The sequence below is a fragment of the Vicugna pacos genome, chromosome 16 (genome assembly GCF_048564905.1).
Source record: "Vicugna pacos chromosome 16, VicPac4, whole genome shotgun sequence".
In the NCBI taxonomy this organism is placed as follows: Eukaryota; Metazoa; Chordata; class Mammalia; order Artiodactyla; family Camelidae; genus Vicugna; species Vicugna pacos.
The window spans coordinates 33,692,054-33,716,859 of NC_133002.1; the positions used below are offsets into that span (position 1 = coordinate 33,692,054).

Below are 24,806 nucleotides of genomic sequence, written 5' to 3' on the forward strand. Positions count from 1 at the left end.
ATGACTTAGAGAAACTCTTACTTTCATCATTTCTGCAAAAGAATTTCAGCACATGTTGAAAGAAAAAAAAAAGTACACATGGAACATTCTCCAAGACAGGCTGTGTGGTAGGGCATAAAACAAATCTCAATAAAATTAGTAAGTTACAAATCCAAAAAAAAAAAAAAAGAATTTCAGCACAGACCAACATTATTTTTTTCGTTTTAAATCAACTTTATTTTTTATTTATGCACTCATTCTAAGTATATAGACTGATGACTTTTGGCAACTGTATACTCTTGCCCAACCACCATCACAATCGAGATCTAAAACATTTCCATCACCCCATGAAGCTTTTAGGTGTCTCCTCAGCCCTGACCCCAAACACTGATCTGATTTCTACCATTACAGGTTGGTTCCAGCTGTTGGTTTTATCTATTCCAGAATTCCATATTCCATAAGAGTATATATGCTTCGGGGTGTGGCTTCTTTCATTTGGCATAATGTTTTTGAAATTTATCCGTATTGTTGCATGTATCAGTTGTTCCTTCTTTTTAAATTGCTGAATGTTATTCCATTGTACGGACTTGTTTATGCATTCACTTGCTGATAGACATCTGGGTTGCTTCCAGCTTGGGCCTATTATAAATCAGGCTGTTATGAACATCAGAGTGCAAATCTTTTTTATAGACATTATTTTTTTCATTTCTCTGAGAAGATGAAACTTCCACCTAGAAGTGGAATTGTTGGTCATTTGTTTAGCATATGTTTACCTTTATATACGAAACTGCCAAAATTTTTCAAAGCAGTTGTATCATTTTACCCTCCCCCTTACATTCTGCCTCAGCACATTCTGGTGTCCGATTTCTTTCTTTCAAGTAAGACAGAATCTTCACTGGCCTCAAGGTGGCCCCAGCACATCCCAGTGAGTGCAAAGAGATCTTACAGCTGGAGGAAAGGAAGCCCAGCCCGGAGACAGCTTTGCCTTCTGCCTCTAGTGATCTGCTGTGCCTTTCCAGGGAGCAGGAAGGGCAGTCCTTTGGACCCAGGAGTATTGCTTTCAGGGAGGGAGTTACTTTGCTCTGCCCACCAATTGATCGTGAGTTAACCTGATCCCACATCCCCCCCAGGGTGATGAAGAGAAGGTCACAAGGCCACAGGCAGTGTTTATGGTCGCTTATACATCTTGGCACTTACAAACAGGGGCCGTTCAGAGCTGCAAGGATGGGGAAAGGGACATGAAAGATGCCTCTTAATAACTCAAGCCCACCCCTTCCCCATCTCAATCCCGAAGCAGTTTCTCTCATCTGAGCTTTCAGGAAAGGAAGAGGGACTCCCAGATGAGGCTGCCTGCAGGGCCCAGCCACCCTCAGGCCCAGGTATCATCCTTCCTGAGCAAAGGTGCAACATGGGCAGCCTAGAAATGGGTGAGCCGGGGAAGACAGACCAGGTGGGGGCCTCCAGTTGGCAGTAGTGACGTCTCTGCCCGAGGATGAGAAAGGGGGAACAGGACCTGGCAGACGCACGTGAACGAAGGCCCAGAGGTGCAGCGGTGGAAGGACGTGGGGACAAGATGACAAGCAAGACTGAAGAGATGTCCCTTTCCCTCAGCGAGAAGCTGTGCAGAGGCTGTTGCTGGGGGCAGGCTTGGGGGAAACCGAGTCTCTCTGACTCCCCATCTCAGCGTGGAGGCCAGAAGCAGATTTGTGACAGTGAGGGTGACATCCTCCCTTCTTCCATGCCAGGCCACTTAGAATAGAGCTTACCTTTCCCGAGCTTCGTCACGGAAGGTCATCCCGGCCAATGATATGCGAGGTCAGTCATGCGACAGTTTCCCAGGTACTTTTTAGAGAGATGTCCTTGCACCGATTTCTTCCGCCTGCATCTGTTTCTCCATCCGCTGCCTGGAATAGGAACAGACTCTCTGGATCATTGTGGGGGAGCCACACCGAGGGAAGGGTTTGGAAGGAGCAGGCCCCCCTAGGACTTTGGGGTGTAGAGCTGCCCACCAGCACTGAACAGCCCGCCACCCTCCTCCTTTTATGTGAAAAAGAAACAGCTGCTCTCTCGTTTGAGCCATTGTTTAGTATTTTTGCTGTTACACCCGAAACCAGTCTTAAAAAATTATAGAGCCAAGGGAGGAGATAAGGCTGGACAGGGAAGCAGGTCCCAGCTGGTGATAACACTGCATTCTGATATCCGATCCAGACCGAATTGACCACTTTAGTGATCACAAACCCTGGAGGAGACCAGAGTGAGCAACTGAGTCAGAGGACCTCTGGGGTCCTCATCATTTGGGGCAGAGAAGGGCTGCACCCTCTGCAAACTCTCCAACCCCAATTCACGCATTTATTCATCTGTCCGACAAATAGTCACTGATCTTCCACTATGTGCCAGGAACTGTTCTAGATGCTGGGAACGGGACAGTGAATAAAACACCAAAACTACCCCTCCCAAGGAAACTTACATGCTAACAGAGGAGACAGATGCTACATAGGATAAATAAGAAAAATAGAAAATATGTTATGAAGTGGTCAGTGAAAAGGAAATAAAAGCTGAGAAAGGGGATAGGAAGGAGGGAGTTAATTCCAGTTAGAGCAGCTAAGACTGGGCTCACTAAAAGGCAACATCTATGTAAAGACTTTTTAAAACATTAGAGGGACGCAGGGGAGAGAAAATACAGTTGTGTCTTGATGTCATGGGTATTAATTTACCAGGTACAAACGTGTGTGTGCCTGCAGGTGTGTGTTCATGGGCGATGGACGACCTGATTGGCCAAGGTGAGGTGTTTGGGACGGAGAATGAATGTGGACCAGGGCAGGACAGGCCTCTGAGCCCAGCCCCAGACCTCAAGTATGGCCAAGAATGGGCCATGTGCCACCAGCTCTGGGCAGCATCAGCAACACCTCCCAGGCTGGACGGCGCTATCTGGGAGGGAGGACGGGCCCTGGAGATTGCAGAGCCTCCTGTGTCTGGCCCTGTGGCATCAGGGGCTGGGGACAGCACAGGGTGACCGTGGGCTCTCCACGTCCTGCCTCCCCCCAGCCCACCACCTGTCACTTTCCACTCTCCACAGGCAGATGGGTCTGATCTGATGGGGTTTTTTCCAGGCTGGGCAGGTGGCCCAACCCAGCAGTGATCAGGAGGACAGGGCAGGGACCGTTCCAAGGGAGATGAGGTGTGTCCCAGAGCCCACATGGCTGGGGGCAGGGACTGGGGGTCAGGGAGCAGCTTTGCCAGGAGCAAGTGGCGGCTGGGAATGGGGAGGTCGGCAGTGCCCCCATCCCACATCCTGTTTTTTGAATGGGCCCCAGCATGTGCTTCCCTTTGGACTTGGTCCAGGCTGGTGTCTCCCCACCCAGGCCTGGTCCCAAGGGAACCCCAGCACTCCCAAGCAGTGACCTAGGGTTTTTCCAGGCTGGGCTAGGCCCCTAAGCCAGTGTAGATGAAAGACATGTTTCCCACCCCTTCTTGAAATCGGGCCAGAGGCCCCCATCAGCACATGGGAAACCATACAGGCCCCCATGGCTGAAGAGAAGAGAAAGTGTCACCAAAGAAGTGAATCCTGGCATGATGCCCACCAGCCCCACACAAAGCCCCAGGGACCGGCAGGCCGTGAGACACCACCTGGGAGGCCCAGCCAGGCTGGAGTGGGGACATTTCCACGACGAGCCTAAGAACATGAGCTCAGAACCAGTGAGGCTGGGCATGAGGCCAGACCCTGCTATTTCTTGCTGCGTGACTATGCCAAGCGGCTTAGACCCTCTGAATCTCCGCTTCCCTCCTGCCGGGATCATCAAGGGGATTAAATGAGCTAATTCGTGTGATGGGCGAGGCAGGGCCTGGCCTAGAGCAGGGGCACAGGTGAGGGAGGAGAACGGTGTGCAGGCTCGGCAGATGCCTAGAAAGGCAGAGCGGAGGAGGATGCAGCTCAGTGGCAGAGTGCCTGCTTAGGATGCACGAGGTCCTGGGTTCAGTCCTCATTACCTCCCCCTACACAAAAAAATAAACGAACAGCAAAGGAAAATGATCAAACTTGAAAAAAACTGAAAATTTTTTAAAAAGGCAGAAGGGACAAATAGACTTCTCAGTCTTGAAGTGTCCCTTCCCTGGCTGCTCTGGTCACCATAGGTCATCCTAAGTCCCCTCCCCTAGGGGACAGCTTCTCCTGCCACCAAGAAGGTGACAGTTCAGAGCCTCATGGGGGAAAAGAAGCCTTTCCCTCTATTTATTTTTCACATTATAAAATGACACGCTCATTATAGTAAATCTGGAAATTACAGAAAAGCAGGAAGGAAGCAAAAGCTTTAACTACCAAAGCCAGACACTCTTGAGACCTTAATGTTTTTCCATACAGGATTTTTTTTCCAGGCATGGGCTTTTTTTGTTCTCTGTAACATGGTTGGGACCTTAGCATCAAGACATAGAGCCATGAAGGAGACTTAGGGGTCACCTGGCCTGGCCTCCCCAGTGGACAAGCCAGGAGACTCTGGCCTGGAAGAGCTGAGTAACTTGTCCAAGGTTAGCAGTGGCAGAGCTACAGCGAGAGTTACTAGGTGTCTGCTGCCTCTTAAAATACCAGTTCCCCCAATACGACCACAGAACCCCGCTCCAGGCCTGAGGACCGCCTTCAAAGGGGACAGTCAGTTGGTAGTGGATCTAGGCCTTCCAATTTAGGGGAGTCTGTTGGGGATGGGTTCCCTCAATAAGAGGCACAGCTCTGGTTAACCCCTTCTCTAATTTCCAGTTGGAGACACAGTTGTGGGATGGGGATGAGGGTGGGGGTATAGGTCCGTGAGGGGGGATGGAAAGGGAGGGCCAGCAAGGGGTGTGGCCCTGGGTCTGTTCCCAGGGGTGGAGCCAGCCAATAGGGTCACCCTGTCCCTTTAAGAGAAGGGGGAGAGCTAGCCCCTCTCAGCCATCCTGTCTTGTCATCCATCCTGGCCAAATCCAAAAGGGAAAATGAAAGAGGGACCAGGAGGAACAGGTCCCAGACATCTCCCAAGATCCTTCACTCAGCTTTAACATCCCAGTTCCAGCAACAGGGTGAGTGGGGATGGGTGAGGGTCTAGGAGCATCAGGGACCTGTGGGACCTGTCGGGGGTTGCGTGGGTGTGTTGGGGAGGCTCTCGTGAGATATGGGAAACTGGACAGAGGGACACCAGGGAGGAGATGGGAGAAGCCTGGGGCTAGCATTCCGCCACGCTGGGATCAAATGGCAGGAGACACCTCGGACAAAGGATCCTGACAGAGTCATGGAAGTGGGGATACCTTTCTGTCCACTCTTCAATTCTGAGAGGAGTTCACAGTAGTAAAAAGGACAAGAGAAGCGGTGGGCAGAGAAAGGAGGTGAGTCCCTCTGGGTTTGCTGGCTCCAGCTTTCCCAGGGGTACCAAACTGGGTGGCAGTCCTGGGTTTGGGGGAATCACTCTTGCCCATGGAAAGCATCCTGGGGTTTCTGCTTCTACAAATGCAGTCAGGGGCTGGCGGGTCTGATCTCCAAGTTCCTTTCCCATGAACTGGGACTCTGGAGGAGCACAGGGTCCAACCAACCAGGACCATAGGTGTCTGACTAAAGCACCAGGTGGAGCGCCTCCCCAGTGCCCATCGGCCCCAAAGAGAAGGACACCACAGTTGAGAAGCACTGAACCCCTCCCGCCCCCCGCCCCATACTGTCCTTAATTTCCTCAAAGTCCCTGCTAAACCTAGGCCTAGCTGACCCCCTGGCTCACCTCAAAGTTAGAGGAGGTCTAAGTGACCCCACCACGACGGGCTCGGAGGACTGGGGGACCCGATCCTTCCCAGCCCCTGACTGTCCGCCCCGCGTCTGTCCCCAGCGCCATGGGGGAGTGGGCGTTCCTCGGCTCCCTGCTGGACGCCGTGCAGCTGCAGTCGCCGCTCGTGGGCCGCCTGTGGCTGGTGGTCATGCTGATCTTCCGAATCCTGGTGCTGGCCACGGTGGGCGGCGCCGTGTTCGAGGACGAGCAGGAGGAGTTCGTGTGTAACACGCTGCAGCCGGGCTGTCGCCAGACCTGCTACGATCGCGCCTTCCCCGTCTCCCACTACCGCTTCTGGCTCTTCCACATCCTGCTGCTCTCGGCGCCGCCGGTGCTCTTCGTCATCTACTCCATGCACCGGGCCAGCAAGGAGCCGGGCGGCGCGGACGCGGGGGCGGGGGCGCCGGGGACCCCGGGGCGCCCCGGGGGTCGCCGCGCGCGCCGGTGCTACCTGCTGAGCGTGGCGCTGCGCCTGCTGGCCGAGCTGGCCTTCCTGGGCGGCCAGGCGCTGTTCTACGGCTTCCGCGTGGCCCCGCACTTCGCGTGCGCCGGCCCGCCGTGCCCGCACACGGTGGACTGCTTTGTGAGTCGGCCCACCGAGAAGACCGTCTTCGTGGTCTTTTACTTCGCCGTGGGGTTGCTCTCGGCGCTGCTCAGCGTGGCCGAGCTGGGCCACCTGCTCTGGAAGGGCCGCCCGCGCGCCGGCCGCTGCAGCCAGACGGCCGAGCGCGACAACCGCTGCAACCGCGCGCACGAGGAGGCGCAGCAGCTGCTCCCGCCGCCGCCGCCGCCGCCGCCGCCGCCCGCCCTGCCTGCCCGGCGCCCTGGCCCCGACCCCTACGCCCCGCCCGCCTACGCGCACCGGGCGCCAGCCGGAGACAGCGAGGGCGGCAGCGGCCGCAGCAAGGCGTCGCTGGCCACCGTCCGCCAGGATCTGGCCATCTAGCATCGCCTCGGCGTGGGGGTGAGGTCAGAGGCCGGATGCCACCACCCCGGAACGAGAAGTGGCTCCGCGCCCACTGTTCGCAGGACCCCCTGCCCAGCAGAGAACGCGCGGGGGTGTGGCCCGCGGGGCAGCATCCTCACTTCCCTGGAGCTCCCAGCCGAGCTGGGGGCATCGAAGGAACCAAGGCTGGTCCTTAATGCCACGATCCAGGCAGAAAGGAAGGTGGCCAGAGGGGCGGAGCAAGTGGAGGTTCAGGTGGTAACCTGGCTGTTTTACTGGGGACAAAAACAACTGTGATACCAGCATCCCAGGGGCCTCTGCTTGTTCAGACTGAGGCGTGGCCTCTGTGTGGGCTGTCTGTGTATCTGCACACGCTACACGACACGTATAGACGGTGTGAGCTGTGTGTGCCCACTCTCACATAAGCCTATGTGAGCTCTTTGTGTATGTGCGTGCATGCGTAAATCCTGTGTGAGCTCTGGGTGTGTGTGTGCATCTGTGTGTCCCGTGTGAGCTGTGTGTGTGTGATCTCTGAGATGCACTGTGTGGGTGGTCAGGATCCAGTGCCAGCAGCAACCACAGTGGCTCCCGCCCTACCTGCAGGGGCATCGCAGGAAGATCTCCCCTCCTGATGGAGCCCACACAGGAGGGGCACCCTGGGCAGGCCTCAGCCTGGTAGGGCCTGCGGGCACCACTGCACTCACTGCCCTGCGGCCTGGGCCAGGTGGCTGGGCCCTCCTTTCATGGAGGTAGAGTGGGGGTGGGCAGTGGGGTCAGAGGGCAGGGGTTGGTCTTTTCTATTTTTACCCTCCCCACCCTGCTACTGTTACCCTAGTCCATAAACATAGTTAAGTCTCTTCCAACCTCAGAAGAAATCTCTCCCAAAACGGGCTCCTATTCCTGCATTTCCCTGCAGTCACCACCCTCTCCCTCCACCCCACCCACCCTGCCCTGAATACGAAGAGCTGTCTACCCGGCTGCCTCCTGCCCCCTTCTTGTCTCTCTACCCCCATCTGCTTCCTCCTTCACCCCAGTGAGTCAGCACCCAAGTGAAAAATCCAGGGGCCACAATCTGACCATATCTCTGGGGCTTCCTCAGACCCTGCTGAGCAGGCTGCCAGGGCCCCATGCTGCCCAGTTTTCTTCTACATCTCTGGCTGTTCCCTTTCTGTTCTCCTTTCCCTCATTCCTCTTCCTCAGTTTGCCTGCCTGGACTCCACACAGCAGCCAGAGGTATCTTTCTGAATGGCCCCCCTACTTATGCCCTTGGGGCTCCCCTGTCCTCGGAATCAGTCCAGCACCTGGACGAGGCTTCTGAAGCCCCACTCATCCAGCTTCTGGCCCTTCATGAGGTCTCCAATCCCATCAGCCCAGCTCCCCCAAAGTTTCTGCACTGCAAACCGGATGGAATTTCCTGTTTCTACCAGCACGGTACCGGACTTTGCTTATGAGTGTTTCACCATGCTGTTCCTTTGCCTGGAGTGGCCTCCCTCTCCACAGCCCCTCCTCCCCCCAGCTGATGCCTACCTGCCTTTTGGTCTCACTTGGGAAGCAAACAGATGTCTTCCTGGACAGACAGCCCAGCCCTCAAGTCAGAGGTGGAGCCTCCTCCTTGCAGGCCCATAGTAGGTGCTTAGGAAATTTGCACTGGATGAGGGACCGGAGATGTTCCTGAGGCCCAAGGCTCATCATGGCTCCATGGCGTGTGCTACCATCTCTCTGACGACGCTCAGTTCTGTGTCTCCAGCCTGGACCCTTCCATACAAACTCAGATGTGGATGTCCAGCTGTTTTCCATATGTATTCATTCAACAAATGTTTCTTGTGCACAGATCGTATGCCAGGCCATGTTCGAAATCTGTTCTGTAGAAACAGGAAGTGAGACACCTGTGGAATTTTAAGTTTTCCATTAGTCAGTCACATTTAAAAAGGGAAAGGAAACAGGTGAAATTCATTTTAGGAATATATTTTCTTTAACCAATATATCCAAAATATTTCAACACACCATCCGTTTTAAAAAGTATTGAGCAGATACTTTACCTTCTTTGTTTTGTACTAAGTCTTCGAAGGCTGTGTGTGTTCGGCCCTTGGAGCACATCTCAGTTTGGAGCAGTCACATGTCTAAGACTAGGCCACCACCTGTGGCAAGTGGCTGCTGTATTGAACAGAGCAGATCCATATGTTGGGCTCCAGTGGTGAACAAAACCTGTCTTCCTGAAGCTTATGTTCTGGTGGAGAAGACAGACAATAAATATAGACAGTACCACCAGCTAGTGGGAAGAATAAGGGGCTAGAGAGGGACATCCTTGAGGAGTGACATGGAGCAGAAAGGAGGTAGGGGCTAGCCAGGAAGCGTCCCCAGGAAGAGCATTCCTGTTGGAAGGAACGGTCCTGAGGCAGGAATAAGCTGGAGTGTTGGAGGCCAGCAAGCTGGCAGGAGCTGGGTGAGGGACGGAGAGGGGAGGGTCACCAGTAACTCAGATGTCACCCTGACTCCCTTGGCTCTCCTCTCAGTGGCTGGCATCTCCATCCACCCAGGCTACCTCCATCCGTTGTTGCCATAGGCCGTCCTCTGCCCAGCTTCCGTCCCATCAGTCACCGGGTCCTCCTGTTTCACCACCTAGGCATTTCCTCCCTTTGCCCACTCTTTCCCACCCCTTCAGAGGCTTCGCAGGGCCAGACCGTCACCGATGGCCTGGACTACTCCTCCCTCAGCCTCTGCTCCCGCCCCTTACAATGCCTATCTGAACACATCACTTACTGACTTAAAATCCTTCACTCTCATCACCCTCAGGATCAAATCCAGCTCCTGAACTGGCCTTGACCTGACCTCTGCCTCACCTCTTCTACCATTCCAACCAAAACCCGAAGTGGTCAAAACATGGAGCTCGTGGTGATTTCTGATCACAGGAAACCATTTACTACCTCTGTAATCCCACTGGCTAACTCTTCCCCCTAGAGATTTAGCTGGGAGGGGGCACCTCTTCCAGGAAGACTTCCAAGCCCTGTTCTAGACCTGGTTAAATGCCTCTGTGCTGCGCTCCCATAGGCCCGTGCAAAGCACCTGCCAGTCCTCAATGACCAGACTCTACAGCAGTGGTTCTCAGCTGAGGGGTGATTTTACCCCCCAAGGGACATTTGGCCATGTCTGTAGACATATTTTGTTGTCACAGCTTGGGGGAAGGTATGACTAGGGATAGAGACCAAGGATGCTGCTAAACATCCTATAACGTGTGGGACAGCCCCTCACAACAAATAATTCCCAGCCCCAAATGTTACTTGTGCCGTGGATGAGAAACTCTCCTCTATGGTGATGCACTGTGGACCATCCAGGGCGACCTCAAGCTCCAGAGGATCCCAGCAGCAAAATTACTATCCCACTGCTTTAGTCATCACGGTGAGGGGAACCCTGTTGCCATTTGGTGGGCAGGGGTAGAATGCTAATGTGTGCCCTCACAATAAAGTATTGTCACACACGATTTTAGAATGTCCCACTGACATTTACATAGTGAACAACCGCTTTATAATTACCTGAGCCCAAAACCTGACTCAGTTTTACATATAAATCATTAAAGGTTTAGTTTGGGGATTTTTTTTTTGCATGGTTTTATTATTCATGATCAGGTTTTATTTCAACATCCACTCAAATTCTTTTTAAACTTTCCTGGGCTTCTTGTACAGACTAGGGTCTGACCGTCTTACTCCTTTTAAATCCAAATATTCATTAAAAATAGAAGCAAGCATAGGACTGTGTCCTATCCGCCCAGTGGCTGTGCCCAGGGATCCACATATTGAGACTCACAGTACATTCCCTGCGTTTCTCCTTTACAATGCAGTGTGACAGACTAGTGATTTTTAAAAACATGTGTGTAGGTATGTTATGTTAATTTTCTGTCTGCTTCATAAAGAAAATGTTAGGAAATATTTGCTAGAGGAAGAAAGCCTCTGTCCTCAGATCATATCCAACTTGGGCTGGAATGCTACCTAAGTGAGGAGCTGCTGCCACCTGATGGCTGAAGTAAGAATGGCAGGTGGACCCCAGTGGCAGGAACCCTTCCCGCTCAGGAATCCCTTCCTCCCCGGGCGCCCTGCTACACATCCCCAAAGGCAGCCTCAACTGCCACCTCCCCAGACCTCCCAAACATCAGTTCTGATGCTTCTTTACGGGCTTCAGGGATCCAGGAAAGAGCCCTGGCTGAGAGGTGGGAGCACTTAGTACTGGTCCCTGTTGTGCTACTAACTTGCTGTGTGACCCTGGCCAAGGGCACTGCCTTCCCTGGGCCTTGATGTGTAGCATGAGGGGTGGTGGGCAAAACTGGTTTCTGAGGACCCTCAAGCCCTGTCACACTTGATCCTCTTGTCCTTTGTGCCTTCTGCCGACAGAGTGACCTTAAGGGTGGATGGGTGAGCAGGGTAGTCCTTCCTGGAGGCAGAGGGATGGATGCGCAGGCCTCTCAGGCTTCCATCCCCATCCCGAGTTCTCGTTAGGTTGCAATGAGCCCCCTGACCCAAGTCCCCATGCCAACTGCCAGTCCTGCTGTGAAGGTCATCCGTGGTCACTCCAAAAATAGAATTTCTCTGCCACTATGTGACCCCCAGACCAAACCTCTGCCTTTTCAAGGGGACTCTCTGAGGGCCAAGGCTGGCTGTCTCCCTCAGCCTGGGGACTCCCTGCAGGCCTGGGCAGTCTCTCCCTCTCGCCCCCTCCCCGTCTCCACACTGTGGCTCCCTGACACCGGCTGTGAAGGATCCCAGTCCCAGGGGTTCCCACAGAAGGGCAGGCCCGTTTCCTTCCACAGGGTCTCCAGAGACCCCAGCACAGCAAGGTAGGCTCCAAAGGCAGCTCACCCCAGTGCCCATCCCCGACCCCAGCCCCCTGCCCAGACACCCAGAGAAGGCGGCGAGGCAGGGAGGCTCTGAGGCATGTGTAGAATAAATATAACTTTATTCTTTATCCAGTAGATCTCAGTGGAAAGTCCAACAGTAACAGGTGCACCAGCGGGCTCCGGAGGGATGAGACCCCAGCTCTGGAACAAGGAGGGCAGGGCAGAGCCAGCCCCCCTAGTCCAGGGGTGCGGGGGAGAGGGGAGGGGACCCCCTGTAGGCCCGTCCTGCGGGGCAAGGAGGGGGCATGGGAGTAGGGTGGGGGGCAGGCCAGGAAAATGGAGGAAGTCAGGCCACGTGTGTCTGTCGGCCCTTCTGTCCACTGTGTGTGTGTGTGTGTGTGTGTCTGGGGGGGGCCCTGTGGGCGGTGCTGGTGGCTGTGAGGCTGGGGGGCAGGGCTCGGAACCCCTGGCCAGCCCCTTCATGGGGGAGGGGCACAAGAGGACTGGAGGGCTAAGATGATGTGGCCCCTGATGGAGAGGCAGGTCGGCCAAGGACACAGGGCTGAGAAACGCACACTCGTGTTCTGAGGGCCCCCTGGCTTCGTCCCTGCCCCATCTCTTGGGTGAGCCCCCCTCCTTCTAGGGGTTGCCCAGAAGCTGTCCCTGCCCAGTGGTTAGGCAGAGGGAGAAGGGGAGGGCAGGCCTCGGAAAGTTAGTACTTCACAGTTTTGAAGAAAAAACCAAGGAGGAAAAGGCTGGGGAGGAGGGCTGGGGGCACAGGGACAGAGAGAGAGAGTGGGAGCCCCTTCTGAGCCGCTTCCCTCCCCCAGGACCACCCCCTCCAGCTCTAGATCCAGCTCCCCCCAATACACAGCACAGATTCCTTCAGTATAAATGTGCTTAAAATGAAAATTCTTATTAAAAAAATCAAAACCAAAAAAAAATTAAAATAAAAACAAAACCAGCGAGAATTAATACCTGGGGGTTGGTACGGCAGAGTATGTACAGGGGGACTCCCCCACCCCTGGCCCACCCCTTCTGTCACCAACCGAGGCAGGGGGTTCCCCAACCAGGGGTGGGGGGCAATGGCTTGCAAGTTCTGAGGATGGGGGAGCCAGGTCCTGGCATTTGCTGGTGATGAAGATGTGGCGAGGTGGGCGGAGGGTGTCTTGATGAACACGAGGCCCCCAGGCCCCATCCCGAGACCTGACACCCGAGACCAGAAGTCCTCACTCAGTTCACGGCCTGGCGCTCGATGTCAGCCCAGGCCGCAGGAGCTGGAGTCCATCTCGGCCGGCCTCGCCTCTGTCCGAAGAGTCGAAGAGTCGCCGCCTTCTCCCTCCGGTCCCCAGGGGAGGACGGGTGAGGGGCAGGGCTGGCAGGGGTCGCATGATTGGTAGAAAGGCAAAAAAAAGCCAGGGCATGGGGCGAGGGCTGTGTCCACGGGGCGCAGGCGGTCACGGGGAGTGGGTGGCCGGGCTGCTTCTGTTGGAGCTGGGGCTGAGGCTGGGGCTGCAGCTGCCAGGTGGGGGAGCCAGGCCGCCCCCATCCCGCCCCCCACCCCCCGCTTGTCCGCTCAGAGTGTCCAGGCCCTCTGAGTTCTCCAGCATTTCCTGGATGAGAGGTGGCATGGAGCCCGGGATCTCCATCTTCAGCGTGATCACCCGCTCAGCCCCTGCAGGAAAGGACGGACGGAGGTCAGTGTGCCCACCCCAGTCCTCCAGCCCGGCAAGCAAGGGTGGCTCCAAGAGGGAGGGGGTAGGAGGTAGGAGGATCAGTATTACTGGTATCAGCTTCCACCATGCACTGATCTCAGGGCTCAGCTCTCTGACATGAGCCAGCTCTCTTAAGCTGCCACACGTGGGGGGCAGCAGGGCACAGTGATTCCGAACTCGGGCTCTGGGGTCAGACTGCCTGGGTTTGACACTGGGCCCTTCCTGTGTGCTGTGTGCTATGGACTATCCTACTGACATCTCACAACAACTTAGTAAACACCGTCATTATCCCCACTCCTAGGATGGGAAATGGAGGCTCAAGAGCTGTTGCCTAACCTGCTCAAGGACACACACCCACGTGGTCTGGTTCCAGAGCCATGCCCTTAACTACGGTGCAGAGACGACACTGCCACGGGGTTCACAGGCAGGGGGTCACCTGGGCATGGGGGAGTCCAGGTGAGTGGGGCATTGACCTGGGCACAAAGACGTGGGGTGTGGGCTCAGACGCTGGGGGCCTGACCCTATGGGCCCTGGGACAGGCATTGAGGCCTGCCTGCAGCAGACACATGGGGCATCCCTGCAGGTATAGGAGCCTCACCCTTAGCACTGATGCTCCGCAGGTCTGTGATCTTCATTAGCATCTTGGGGAACATGTGTGGGCGGCTGGGCCTCCGTTTCCGCACATAGACCTTCAGTGCCTCAAGCAGCGGCTCCTGCAGCATGTCCACCCTGTCTGGCTGCTCCAGGTCCTGCCGGTCTGAGGAAGCAGAGATGCCAGCTGAGCAGTTGCCCTGGCCAAGCAAGGAACACAGCCGAGTTCCCAGCCTTGACCACCAGGGGGCACACCTGCCCAGGCCACGGGCTGAGTCTCTGGTCCCTGGGCTCCCCACACAGGGCAGTGGAGGGGGGATCTGTGTGCTGCTAGAAAGGCCGTAAGAGGTTCTTAAATGTGAGCAAAGAGGAGCTGAGGACAGGGTTTGCCTGCCCTGACAGCCCAGTTCATGGGGGTGGGACCGCTGAACACGGGCAGTGCCATCCTTAAGCAGAGGCGGGTCTCCCACTCCTGCCCATTATTCTGGACACCAGCAGAATGTGGCAGAACTCGTAACAATAAAATACTAACAGCAGCCAACAGTTACTGGCTCTTACTCTGGGCACACTGTGCCTTATTTATTACTTCCTTAATCCTCCCATCAACTTTATGAGGTGGAGACCATTATTGCCCCCATTTTACAGAAACAGAGGCTCAGAGAAGTTCAGCAACCTGCTATGGGTCACAGGTTGGCCAGGACTTGAACAAGGGTGGTCAGACCTTCAAGCCATCACATGTAAGCCCCCTAGAAGGAGCGCTGCCCGGAAATAGGGACCCAGAGCTCAGGTCTCCATCACCGCTCCCTTGTCATGTGGCCACAGACCACACTCTGCCCCTCTGTGAGGGATCTGACAGGGGCCAAGTTCCCCTTCTGCTCTGATGATCCCCAAGCTCCTCCCCGGGAGAGACTCTTGGGGCTGCACCACCACCCAGGGCCTGGCCCCTAGACCCGGGCCCCCTGCCCACCTCCACAGATGAGGCAGATGGCGCTGAGCAGCCCAGTCTCAGCATCATCCATCTCCAGGGGCAGCAGCTGGTTGGCGAAGGCAAAGACCAGGTCTGTGAGAGGGCCGAAGCCGGCGTTGTGCATCTGGGTCCGGTTCAGGGTGAGCCCGTCCGAGAAGGTCATCGTGTCCTGCTCGGGCGTGTACCGCGTGCAGATCCGCAGGATCTGGGTGCAGAGGATTCTCGAGTTCAAGAACTCACACCCCACCCCCAGCACTTCCAGCACAGCATCCCCCAAGGACCACCTGGCCGGCAGCCAGGTCCAGTGCTGTCCGCCAGAACCTTCTGCAACGATGGACACCATTCAATACAGCAGTCACAACCCACAATGTGGTGTGGCTGTTGGGCACTTGAAATGTGGCTAGTGCAACTGAGGAACTGAACTCAATTAAATTTTAATTAATTTAAATTTAAATAGCCACACATGGCCAGCGGCTACCATATTAGACAGTGCTGACCTAGATCATCCTGCCTCCACACAGAGAATTAAGAGAAACTAGAATTTCCAGGAAGGCAAAGACCATAGTGGATTTATGTCTACAGTTAGCAGGACTGGGTACACAAGAGCTCAATAAATGTGTGTCATCTTCAACTCTGTCAAACCCTAATCCTGCCTCTTGCATCCCACCTCCCACCCCACCCCCACCAGGAAGAGCAGCCTGGTCATGTCTCAGGTTCCCTACCTTGGAGGTGGTAGGGAGGGAACAGGTGGGCTGAGACTATCAGGGATGACAGGGAGGACAGTCCTCCCTCCAGCCTTGGATTTGACAATCCCAGCTCCCCCACCGATCCTGCCTCCAGTCCAGGCCACCCTCTGGCCCCACCAGATGTCCTGCAGTCCCCTGAATCCAGCTGGGGCCACATCAGCAGGCTTTTCGCATTCCCCTTCTACAAGCCCCTAGAAGCTATCTCCTTTTGGGGCATCTTCCCTCGGGCCCAGCAGTGCGGCTCTCTGTCCTACAGAGAGGGGACAGCCCTCCCCCATCTCCAGCCAGCACTTATCACCATTTTGCAACCTCTGTTTACATATCTGTTGCCTCCACCAAAAGAAGATTTTCCAGAGAGAGGACAGTGGGGTGTTCACCTCTGTTCCTGACACCCAGTTCAAGGCCTGGCCACACAGGGTCCCAGGTGAATCTTTATTAGGCTGAACAGATGGGAAGATGGGCGGCTGGATGGAAAGTTCGATGGAAAGATGGGCTGAGGGTGGATGGATGCGTGCACAGGTGAATGGGTGAACCAGTGCACATGTGAGTGCTGAGTGGCTAAGTGGACAGGTGGACACACGGGGGAAGGGAAGTGCCATTGTCTGGGTGGGTGGGCATTTGGCCAGGTCGATTCCAGGTGAATGTTTAGAAAGGTGCTTATTTGAGTGGCAGGACATCCTCCAAGCACATGGGGTGGTGCCCAGGTGGGCGGGTGCAGACCCTCACCAGGATGTCCAGGCAGGCAGCCTTGAGGAGAGTGATCTGGTCAGCGATGGTGAGGGTGGTGAAGCCGGGCAGCTGCTTGGCGAACTCCACAGTCTTAATGATGCACTTGGTGGAGAGTTCACTGAACTTGTCCCAGAGGTCGATGTCCAGAGAGACACGCTGTTCTGAGCTGTTGTTCTGGGAGGACGAGGGAGAGTGAGGGCCTTCCCCTTGCAGCCCCCTTCTCGGCCTGGCTCTACCAGCCCCCGCAGGCCTGCCCTCTACCCACCTTCACTTCCTAAAAGCTTGGGGGGAGGAGGCAGTGGAAGAGGAGAGAGGGAGGGGAGGACGCAGAGGCACAGGCAGGGGTACAGAGGGGCCGGCCTGGCAGAAGAAAGGGTGCCCCCCCGCCCGGGCAGGGAGCCATACCGTAGTGTACTTGCCCAGCTGGCAGAGGGCGGGGAAGGTCTCCTGGTGCGCTTTGCGCACCTTCTCGATGAGCTCGCCCACCTCCGGCGTCAGCGTGTAGCTCTCGGAGCACTCGGGCTTGGGTGCCTCCTTCTTCTTCTTGTTCCGGTCGTTCCTCACGGCTGTGGAGCACGGAGGCCAGGGTTAGACAGCAGGTGGGGGCAGAGGTCCAGCCCCAGCCCATCCCCCCGCACAGAGAGCCGCCAGCTGCGGAGGTCACCTGGTGCAGGCGCACACACGAGTGCGCAAGCAGGCAGGACGTCAACACACAGTCCATCCCTCTGTGCCCACCCGACCCACACACCCAGTGTCTGACCCAGGGCCAGGACCACGGCACACGCGCCCTTGGCCAGCTCGCCAGAATGGAGCCCGCACCCCGACACATCTACTCCAGCCCACACTCCTGGGTGCCGGGGTCCAGGGCTGAAAGCACAGCACGTGTGTGGAGCGTCCCAGCTCTGTGCTCTTTGCCTCCCTGCCCCGCACCCCCTCTGCCTCCAGCAAGGACCCACTCCTGCCTCCACTGGCCCCCGGCTCTCCCTCCTGGCGGTGGTCTCCCGGGGATCCCTGGGGCTGGCTGAGAGCAGCTTCTCGGGCAGGCGAAGAGTAGGGCTCCCCAGCCTGAGAGTGGGGGGCCAGGCAGGAGAATCTCTCGGCCCATTAGCCGGGGGAGCTGACAAATCACCGGGGGCGCTGAGCCGCACACACCACTCGGCTTTAAAGAAGCGATGGGGTCGTTACCAGCCGATTATCCCAGACACACAATCACTCACAGGGCCAGTGGTGGTGGCTGCTGACGCTGGAGGAAGGCAGGGTGGGGGTGGGGGGCCCAGGGTGGGGGCAGCGGGTGGGGTGAGGGGGCTGGCATAATTTGGAGATCACTCATGTCGATTCTGCAAATTCAATAAAGTACAAGGGAGAGAAGGGAGAGGGAGAGGGAGAGTGGGGGGATAATTTGGGAAGAGAAAATTGCAGCTGTGACAAGACGTTTATCATTCGGAAGCTTTAATTCTATTGAAATGGCAGCTGCTCAGCTCCAGGGCACAGAGCAGCCAGAGAGGAGGAGGAGGAGGAGGGAGGGAAAGGGGGAGTTGGCGGTGGGAGGGAGAGGGGGTCCCCACCCTGGTCCTTCTGCGATGAAAAGCTCTGGGAGCGGAAGGTAGCAGCAGAGGGAGGAGGAGGTGCTGGGCCCTGCAGGGAAGGGTCCCAGGCCTGCGGGTCCTAAGTTGTCACCTACTCTGCAGCCTGGAGCCACCACTTCCTGGGCTCTGGACAACAGAGCCCCGACTCCTGTGGCAGGAGGTGGCTGGTGCTGCCAGGTCCCTCTGCTTCTGTCTGGGGCTCCTTGTGTCCCCCTCCATGTCCCCTCCCCACTTCCTTCTTCCACTGCCCTGCCCACAAAGGGCTAGAGGGTCCTACAGCGCCCTCCCCTACCCCATCCCCCAAGGCTCAAGCTCCATGGCAACGGCCACGCAGACAAGGAGGCGTCTGTCAGCGTCATTTATCTCTGACATCATCAATCACCGGTCACCACGGCAACACCCATGATTCAACACAAGAGGGTCTCCCTGTCCAGCCCTCCCTCTCTCCCTCCACCAGGCCTCAGCTGAGCCCGAACTGGAAACCCCCCGTTCCTCTGGGATCTGAGAAGTCCCAATTCTCTCTTCCAACTCCAGGTCCCAGTCTTCACCAGACAATGGCTCTCAGATTCCTCTGCCTGACGCCCAAACCCTTGCCACACAAATACCAAGCAGCAGCACCCTTGTCCTAAGATACACAATCTGGAAGGGCTCAGGGATGTCTCTGAGCCCCGCCCCAAAGCCACCCAGGGCCTGGATGCAAGCCTGCTGGGAGCACCCACAGCCTGCCACACACAAACAGGAAGGGCTAGCCACACAGGGACACACAGCTGATGAGACAGACAGGTCCTTGCAGCTACACAGGGACTGTCCTCTATCACCAGCTTACACACCACACCGCGGGCACACGTGTTCACATCCACACACCCCTGCTCCCCTGGCTTTAGGGACCAGATGCTCGCGCCCTGCCTAGTGCACGGACTGGCCCCAGCCCTGCGGCACTCACACTCCTTGGACATGCCCACTTCGAAGCATTTCTGCAGCCGGCAGTACTGGCAGCGGTTCCGGGTCACCTTGTTGATGATGCAGTTCTTGTCCCGGTGACACGTGTACACCATGTTCTTCTGGATGCTGCGGCGGAAAAAGCCCTGGGGACGGAGGGGCAGGGAGTCGGGTCAGCCACACTCACAGTGGGAGCAGTGCAGTAGGGATGGGGGCAGGCAGCTGGCTGCTGCCCCCAAACCTTTGGCCATCACTTACCAAAGCAGGCCAGATAAGGTGCGGAGACTGGTCCACCTACAAGGATACCCCCAGAAGACTCCCAGTACATGCCTCAACACTGGGGGTGGGCAGAAGTCTTCCCCCCGACCCACACCCACAGACTCAGCTTCCTCCCTCCCAGAATAGAAGACCTCTGGGCTGCTGGTGAATCAGGAAAAGGGAGATGGGGCCACATGGGAGACAGGCAGAGCTCTGAGATCCACAGCCCTGGACTCAAGAGCCTAGGAAGAGAAGGCAAGCAAAAAGAGGCCACAGAGAGAGACACACACACCGTCTGGCCAGAGAGGTGGAGACACAGGTTCAGGAGCAAGGCTGCCTGACACATGTGTGCAAACTGACTGATCACAGGTAGACCAGGCTGCTCCGGGCTGCACACACAGGCTAACCAGAGAGACAGATCGGGAACAAGCACACAGGACAGCCAGACACATACAGTCCAAGGCCCTGCACTTTGCCCTTGACCTTTGGCCCACACCTGGAGATAGCCGCTACACACTGAGGGGCAGCCTGGGGCCCCAAGTCCCAAGGCTGTGCAGCTCCAGAGGCCCGATCTCTAGGGGAAGAAATAGGTACGAGGGGCGAGGAGGAGTGGCCATGCCCGCAGCTACTGGGAAGGCAGCAACACGTCTGCACATGGAGCCTAACCTGGGTGCGTGGAAATGCAGCCAGACACGGGGGAGCCCGCAGTCTGGGCACCTGAAGGAGAGGCTGAGGCAAGGCGCCTGCTCCTAAATGCCTCCTGCCAGACTGCCATGGTGAGGTTCAGGCAGGGCCACCGGGGGCAGGCCTCCTGCGTCCCCAGCCAAGAGCCAGGCAGCAGCCAGCTCACCATGGCAACCCGGGCAGCGGCAGCAGAGCCGGTGCACACCCTGCCAGCTGGAGGATGGAGACGGGGAGGAGAGCTCAGGCCGGAGGGGGACCTCTGGTTTGGGGACCCCTGCTCATCTATGAGGAAGGAGGTTCGGCTAAGGCTCCCTCTCCTCCAAGGCTCCTGCCACTTTCTGCATAGAAGCAAGAGGAGCAGCTTTAGAGACATCCTGCCCTCACCACCCAAGGCACAGTCCCAGGACACGGCAGTGGCAGTGGGAACATCCCATTTATCTACTCAAGACTGTCCTTCCCAATGACCCTGTTCAACTCACCTTGCAGCCTTCACAGGCGCTGACCCCATAGTGGTAGCCTGAGGATTTGTCTTGACAGACAAAGCAAGGCTTGTAGATGCGGGGAAGCGGGGGTGGTGAGGGAGGGCTGGGCACTATCTCTTCGGAACTGCTGCTCTGGGTCTCAATGGCTAGAGAGAGAAGAGAAGGGTGGTTAGAGAGCCAGGTCACCATTCTTAACTGGGTGCCCACCCTGCCTCCTGATCTCTCGCAAGAGCCTCTCCCAACCTCACCACTGCTGTCAGGATTCAAATTCCGGGGCAGGGACACAGTCTCAGGAAAGCTGGGACTTCCCAGCCAGACTGGGAGAATGAGGCTGTCAAAGAAGCCTCCAGCACCCCCATCAGTCCCGTCTCCTTGCCCAGGACCCCACCTTCAAAACCAGAAAGATCAAATAATAAACCATCAGATTTGTATGTGGACGTGACTACCCTTGGTGGGTCAAGTAGGCGTCAGCCTGGTTCTACAGCCCTGGACCCTGGGCAGCCTGGTCCCATCTCCCCCAAGTTAGGAAGGAGTTAAGGCTGATGAGGAGGGAGGGAAGAGGACACAAGCTGGGGGCAGAGGAAACTGGGGTCAACAGGATATTCAAAGCCAGCCGCTCCCCCACCCCCTCTGCTTCCGCTCCCCCCCCCCCCCCCCCGCCCCCTCTGCCATTAGCCACAGCCCCTCCTCCACCCAAACAATCCCCTGGCTAGGGACCCAAAGTAGGATGTGCAGAGTCGCAAATGTTGGGGCACAGCAGGTGGGGGCTCCCTGAGATAAGCAGGGGGACCCCCTGGAGACAGAGAAGAGTCCCTCTGGGCCCCGGAAGCCCATAGCTCTGCGGGAAACAGCATGACAAAGGGGGTCTGTTCCCATCAATGCTCTGTCTGTCTGGCCTCGATACTATGTCCCGGTTACTATCCCCCTCCTCTCCTGCTATTCAGCTCTAAGAGGGCAGCCAGGAGGGTGACCCAGCCAGCAGGGGCAGCCCCCACTAGCCAAATCCTCCCCAGTGCCTGGCACCGTGCCCATCACCCCAGGCAGAACAGGGCTGGGCTGCGTAGGGGCTGACTGTGCCCAAAGCCTGGGCAGCCGGGTGTGTACTGTGCTGGATAAGAACTGTGACCCAGCCAACCCCAGATTCCCAAGGGGCCACCCGGCATCCTCCAGAGGCCTTTGCCAAGTCTACTTGTCCAGGGCCAAGGAGGGGCAAGGACGCTTCCCTTCCTGAGTAGGTAGTTTCCTGCCTCCTCCCACACCCCAGAATCCTACTTAGTCTTACCCCAAACTCCAGCACCTGAGGTTCTGGAATTCAAAAGGGCTTAGAATTTCTGCCCAAGCACCTCATAGCACCTCATGAGTCATGTGGCCCCAAAGTCCAGGCACAGAGGAAAGAAGCACCTGGATGGGGGTGGGGGGGTGGGGGGCTGGTGAGCTGCATGCTACCACCCTCCCCCTTTACCTGCAGGCACAACCAGGGACTGCCAGGCAGTTGACAACAGGGAACCAAGCCAACAACCTTGGCAGGGCTTTCCTGGCTCTTAGTTGGGCCTGGGCACCATGTCCCTTGTCAGCCTGGCTGACCGGCACTGCTGTGGCCCCATGTCCCTGTCCCTGCCCAGAGCCAGCCTGCAGCAGAGGGACTCATGCCCCCACCAATCCAGACTCTTTGCTAACCTCCCCCACCCTCTGCTTCTCACCCCAAATCGAACTGTCCTGGCCTGGTTTTCCCCCACCTCACTCTCCCGGAGGCCAGACAAGCAAATCAGACAGGCAGAGGCCAGAGAACAGCTGCTGGGGGTGGGGCGGGGTTGGGGGGCCTGGGGGAGGCCAGGAGGCAGAGGGGTGAGTGACAAAGGAGCCCTTTGTTGTGCTAACTTTTTCCAAGACGTAAAAGGAGTAACAATAGACAATCCAGACTGGTGGGGAGGGTGTATCAAGGACAAGGGGGTGTGGGGGGGAACCTCGGCCTAGAATCCCAGTCAGAGTTCCAACAAGCAGAGGATGAAGGCACTGACTCCCCTCACCAGTCTTTGCTCTGGGACCACAGCCCCTTAAGGCCCTACCTCTAAAATGAACCAGAAGGGAAGGTGAGATAGGACAGAGGGAGCTTTGGGGTACAGAGTGGGGTTGAGAGAGGGGAGGGGGCGTGGGGAGACACATGGGGAGGTGGGGGATACCTGGATAAGGGACAGACAGTTCTAATGCCAGGGACTGACTGGAGGGGCAAAGGCCTGTAGAAATTTGGAGCTAAGGCAAAGTCCAGAGGCTGTTTATGGAACTGGAAGAACATACTTTTCAAACGTGCTTTTTGGCAGAGATGACCCCACGTGGGGGTCCAGTTTGGACTGGGTGAGGCCCACCCCACAGCAGCAGGCTGCCTTTGAGACTGTAACACAGTCTGCACCCTCTGCCCAATCCTTGGCACATCCCCACCTGTCGCCCAGGTAACAGCTCTGAGGTTTCCCACTGTGCCCTTTGAACCCAGAGCCCTGGCCCAGGCCCCACCTCCCGGGCCCCCAGCCAGCAGCCTAGGGGAGCAGGACACTATGGGACCCTCATAGCTTCTGCAAGAGTTAGGATGCAGCTTTAACTCTGCACACCCGACCTAGACAGCCCCGGCCAGGCCCCTCCCCGTTCACCTCCCTCCCCAAAGGCCCCAGCCCACAAATCTCTCCTCTTCCAGCAGAAGGACGAGGCGGGAGAAGCATCACACTTTCTCAGCTCAAAGTTCCAGCGCCCAGCAGAGGGCTGGCAGCGGCCCAGGGAGCCAGGCATCCCCTCCCGCCCGCGCTGCCAGGGTGCCCCTCCTCCGCTCCCGCTCCGCTCCGGGCGGGCAGGAGGCGCAGAGCGCTCCGGAGTCCCCACGCCCCAGAGCCGCTCGCAGGCTCGCACAAGGGGCCAGTTTCCTGGAGGAGATCAGCAGGAAATCAGCCGGGCCCCCGGCCAGCGGCTCCCCTCCCAATCCAGCTGGCGCCCGCTCCTCCGCAACTCCCCTCGCAGCCCCCGGGGAGGGCTGGGGAGGGGGCGCAGGGCCCTGCGTCCCGCCCTTCCTCTACCCCGGAGGAGGTGGGGGGGGAGCTCTGGGTGTAGCGTGGCCGCGGCGGAAGAAGGCCCCTACCCAGCGGCCACCGATAAGCATCTCTCCCCCTCCCCCAACTACGGGCATCCACGTGCTTCACATTCTTGGACGTCTGGAAGCGGGCGGAGGCGTGAGCTGCGAGATTGGTGGGGGACAGATGGAGAGCCACATCCTGTGTACCCCTTGTCCTCTGGTGCCCCGCAACAGGGGCTCTGGGAAGGGAGGCAATATCCCCGGGGCCCTGCAGGATCTGGAAGGTCTCCTCCCACGGCCAACCTGCTCTCTCTTCTCACCATTGGTGGAGGTGGCAGGAGGGAGCAGAGAACTCGGTGTGAGGGGGCTGGAGGGTTCCCGTCTCCAGAGGACCTACAGGCACACCAAGGGGCTGGGGAGAGACCCCGTGTACTCTAGACCTGGACAAGTTGCTACTCTCTGCCTCTAGGTCCTTCCTGTGCCCCACAACCACCCCCACAGCCACCATCCCAACCTTGGGGGCTGTGCTCACTGCCACACACCTGCACTCTCACCATGGGAACAGGGGAGCCCAGGCCTCTAGTTCCACCCCACCCTGTGGGGAACAAGCCTCCACTTCCCCATGGCCTGCTGGACTCAATGCTCCTCCTGTAGTTTGGGCCAGGAAGAGCAGAGCTGCCCCCAAGGGCCAGAGCCCAAGCTCTCAGAGATCCCAGCTTCCCCCAGTCCTCTGGCAAAGGAGGCCAAGGCTGTGGAGGGAGTGACCCTGGCAGCCATGCCCCAATTACCTCACTTAGGAGGGGTCACCTTCCTCCAGTTCCGGGAGGATGGGAAGAAGGGTCCTGGTGTCACACCTTTCAACGGTCCCTTTTTTCCCCAAAGTCAACCGTTGCTCACACCTCCCTCCCTCCCACCGTCTGCAGCCAGCTGCCTTCCAGCCAACCTGCCCCAGAGGCAAAGGTCAGGACAACAGAAAGGCTAGGGGTGAGGTGGCTCTGAGAGGGGCAGAGGGGGGTGTCTCTCCAAACCAGGTCTCTCTTCCTGGAGCAAAGAGGTTGGGGGCTGCCCTTCAACCCTCTGCAAGCCACCAGGTCCCCAGAGACCCACTCTTCCTTTCCCCCCTGGCAGGCAGCAGGGAGCAGTCAGTCCGGGAAGGTGGGAGAAACCCCAGGGAAGAGCTGAGCCCCAAGCAGGGTAGATAGAGGACGAAACCGGAGCCAAGTAACACTAATCCCCTGAGCACCGCTCTCCCCCACCCAGGTACACTACCTCATAGCCCGATATAAACACACCCAGGTGTGCACCCCAGGTGCTCACAGCTCCCGCCAGTGCAGAGCCCCTCCCTTCCAGGGGAGCCTGAATCCAGTCAGGGGACTGTGAGGAGAGAAGGTGTGCAGGCTGCCAGGACCCCAGGGTTCTCATCAGCGCCCCTCTTAGGAGGCACAGCCCAGCGCCAGCCCCTCTTCCCAAGTGAAAACAGAGTAACAAAAGGACACGGCTAGGGTGGGAGGGGACGCATAGGATGCA

The 24,806-nt window shown here is 57.4% G+C and overlaps 2 protein-coding genes and 1 long non-coding RNA gene across 13 annotated transcripts in view; 1 reads left to right on the forward strand and 2 right to left on the reverse strand.

Annotated features, from left to right (window-relative positions):
- Positions 1-206: 206 nt before the first annotated feature.
- Positions 207-5,844, reverse strand: LOC116283842 (uncharacterized). The gene is made up of 3 exons (XR_012059595.1): positions 5,712-5,844; positions 1,746-1,883; positions 207-618 (listed from the first exon to the last, which is right to left on the reverse strand). It is a non-coding gene; the product is annotated as an uncharacterized lncRNA (long non-coding RNA).
- GJD3 (gap junction protein delta 3) lies at positions 4,904-7,531 on the forward strand. 2 transcript variants are annotated; one of them, XM_072938738.1, is made up of 3 exons: positions 4,936-5,025; positions 5,202-5,328; positions 5,817-7,531. In XM_072938738.1, the coding sequence occupies exon 3, from the start codon at positions 5,821-5,823 to the stop codon at positions 6,700-6,702; it is 882 nt and encodes a 293-aa protein (XP_072794839.1). In that variant the 5' UTR covers positions 4,936-5,025; positions 5,202-5,328; positions 5,817-5,820; the 3' UTR covers positions 6,703-7,531. The 2 variants fall into 2 exon arrangements, with proteins under 2 accessions (XP_072794838.1, XP_072794839.1); XM_072938737.1 differs by lacking the exon at positions 5,202-5,328 and having other exon boundaries at positions 4,904-5,025.
- Positions 7,532-12,422: 4,891 nt separating this feature from the next.
- RARA (retinoic acid receptor alpha) overlaps positions 12,423-24,806 on the reverse strand; it is a 42,924-nt gene continuing 30,540 nt past the window's right edge. For 6 of the 10 annotated variants that reach the window (XM_006214275.4, XM_031686021.2, XM_006214276.4 and 3 more), the window contains 7 exons: positions 20,222-20,370; positions 18,805-18,946; positions 16,681-16,841; positions 16,273-16,449; positions 14,801-15,005; positions 13,841-13,999; positions 12,423-13,202 (listed from right to left, as the gene is read on the reverse strand). In XM_006214275.4, coding sequence (XP_006214337.1) covers positions 12,985-13,202; positions 13,841-13,999; positions 14,801-15,005; positions 16,273-16,449; positions 16,681-16,841; positions 18,805-18,946; positions 20,222-20,370 — 1,211 coding nt within the window. In that variant the 3' untranslated portion in view covers positions 12,423-12,984. Of the gene's footprint in view, positions 13,203-13,840; positions 14,000-14,800; positions 15,006-16,272; positions 16,450-16,680; positions 16,842-18,804; positions 18,947-20,221; positions 20,371-20,472; positions 20,613-24,806 lie in introns of all 10 variants that reach the window. The other 4 variants (XM_072938740.1, XM_072938747.1, XM_072938745.1 and 1 more) reach the window with 2 other exon arrangements.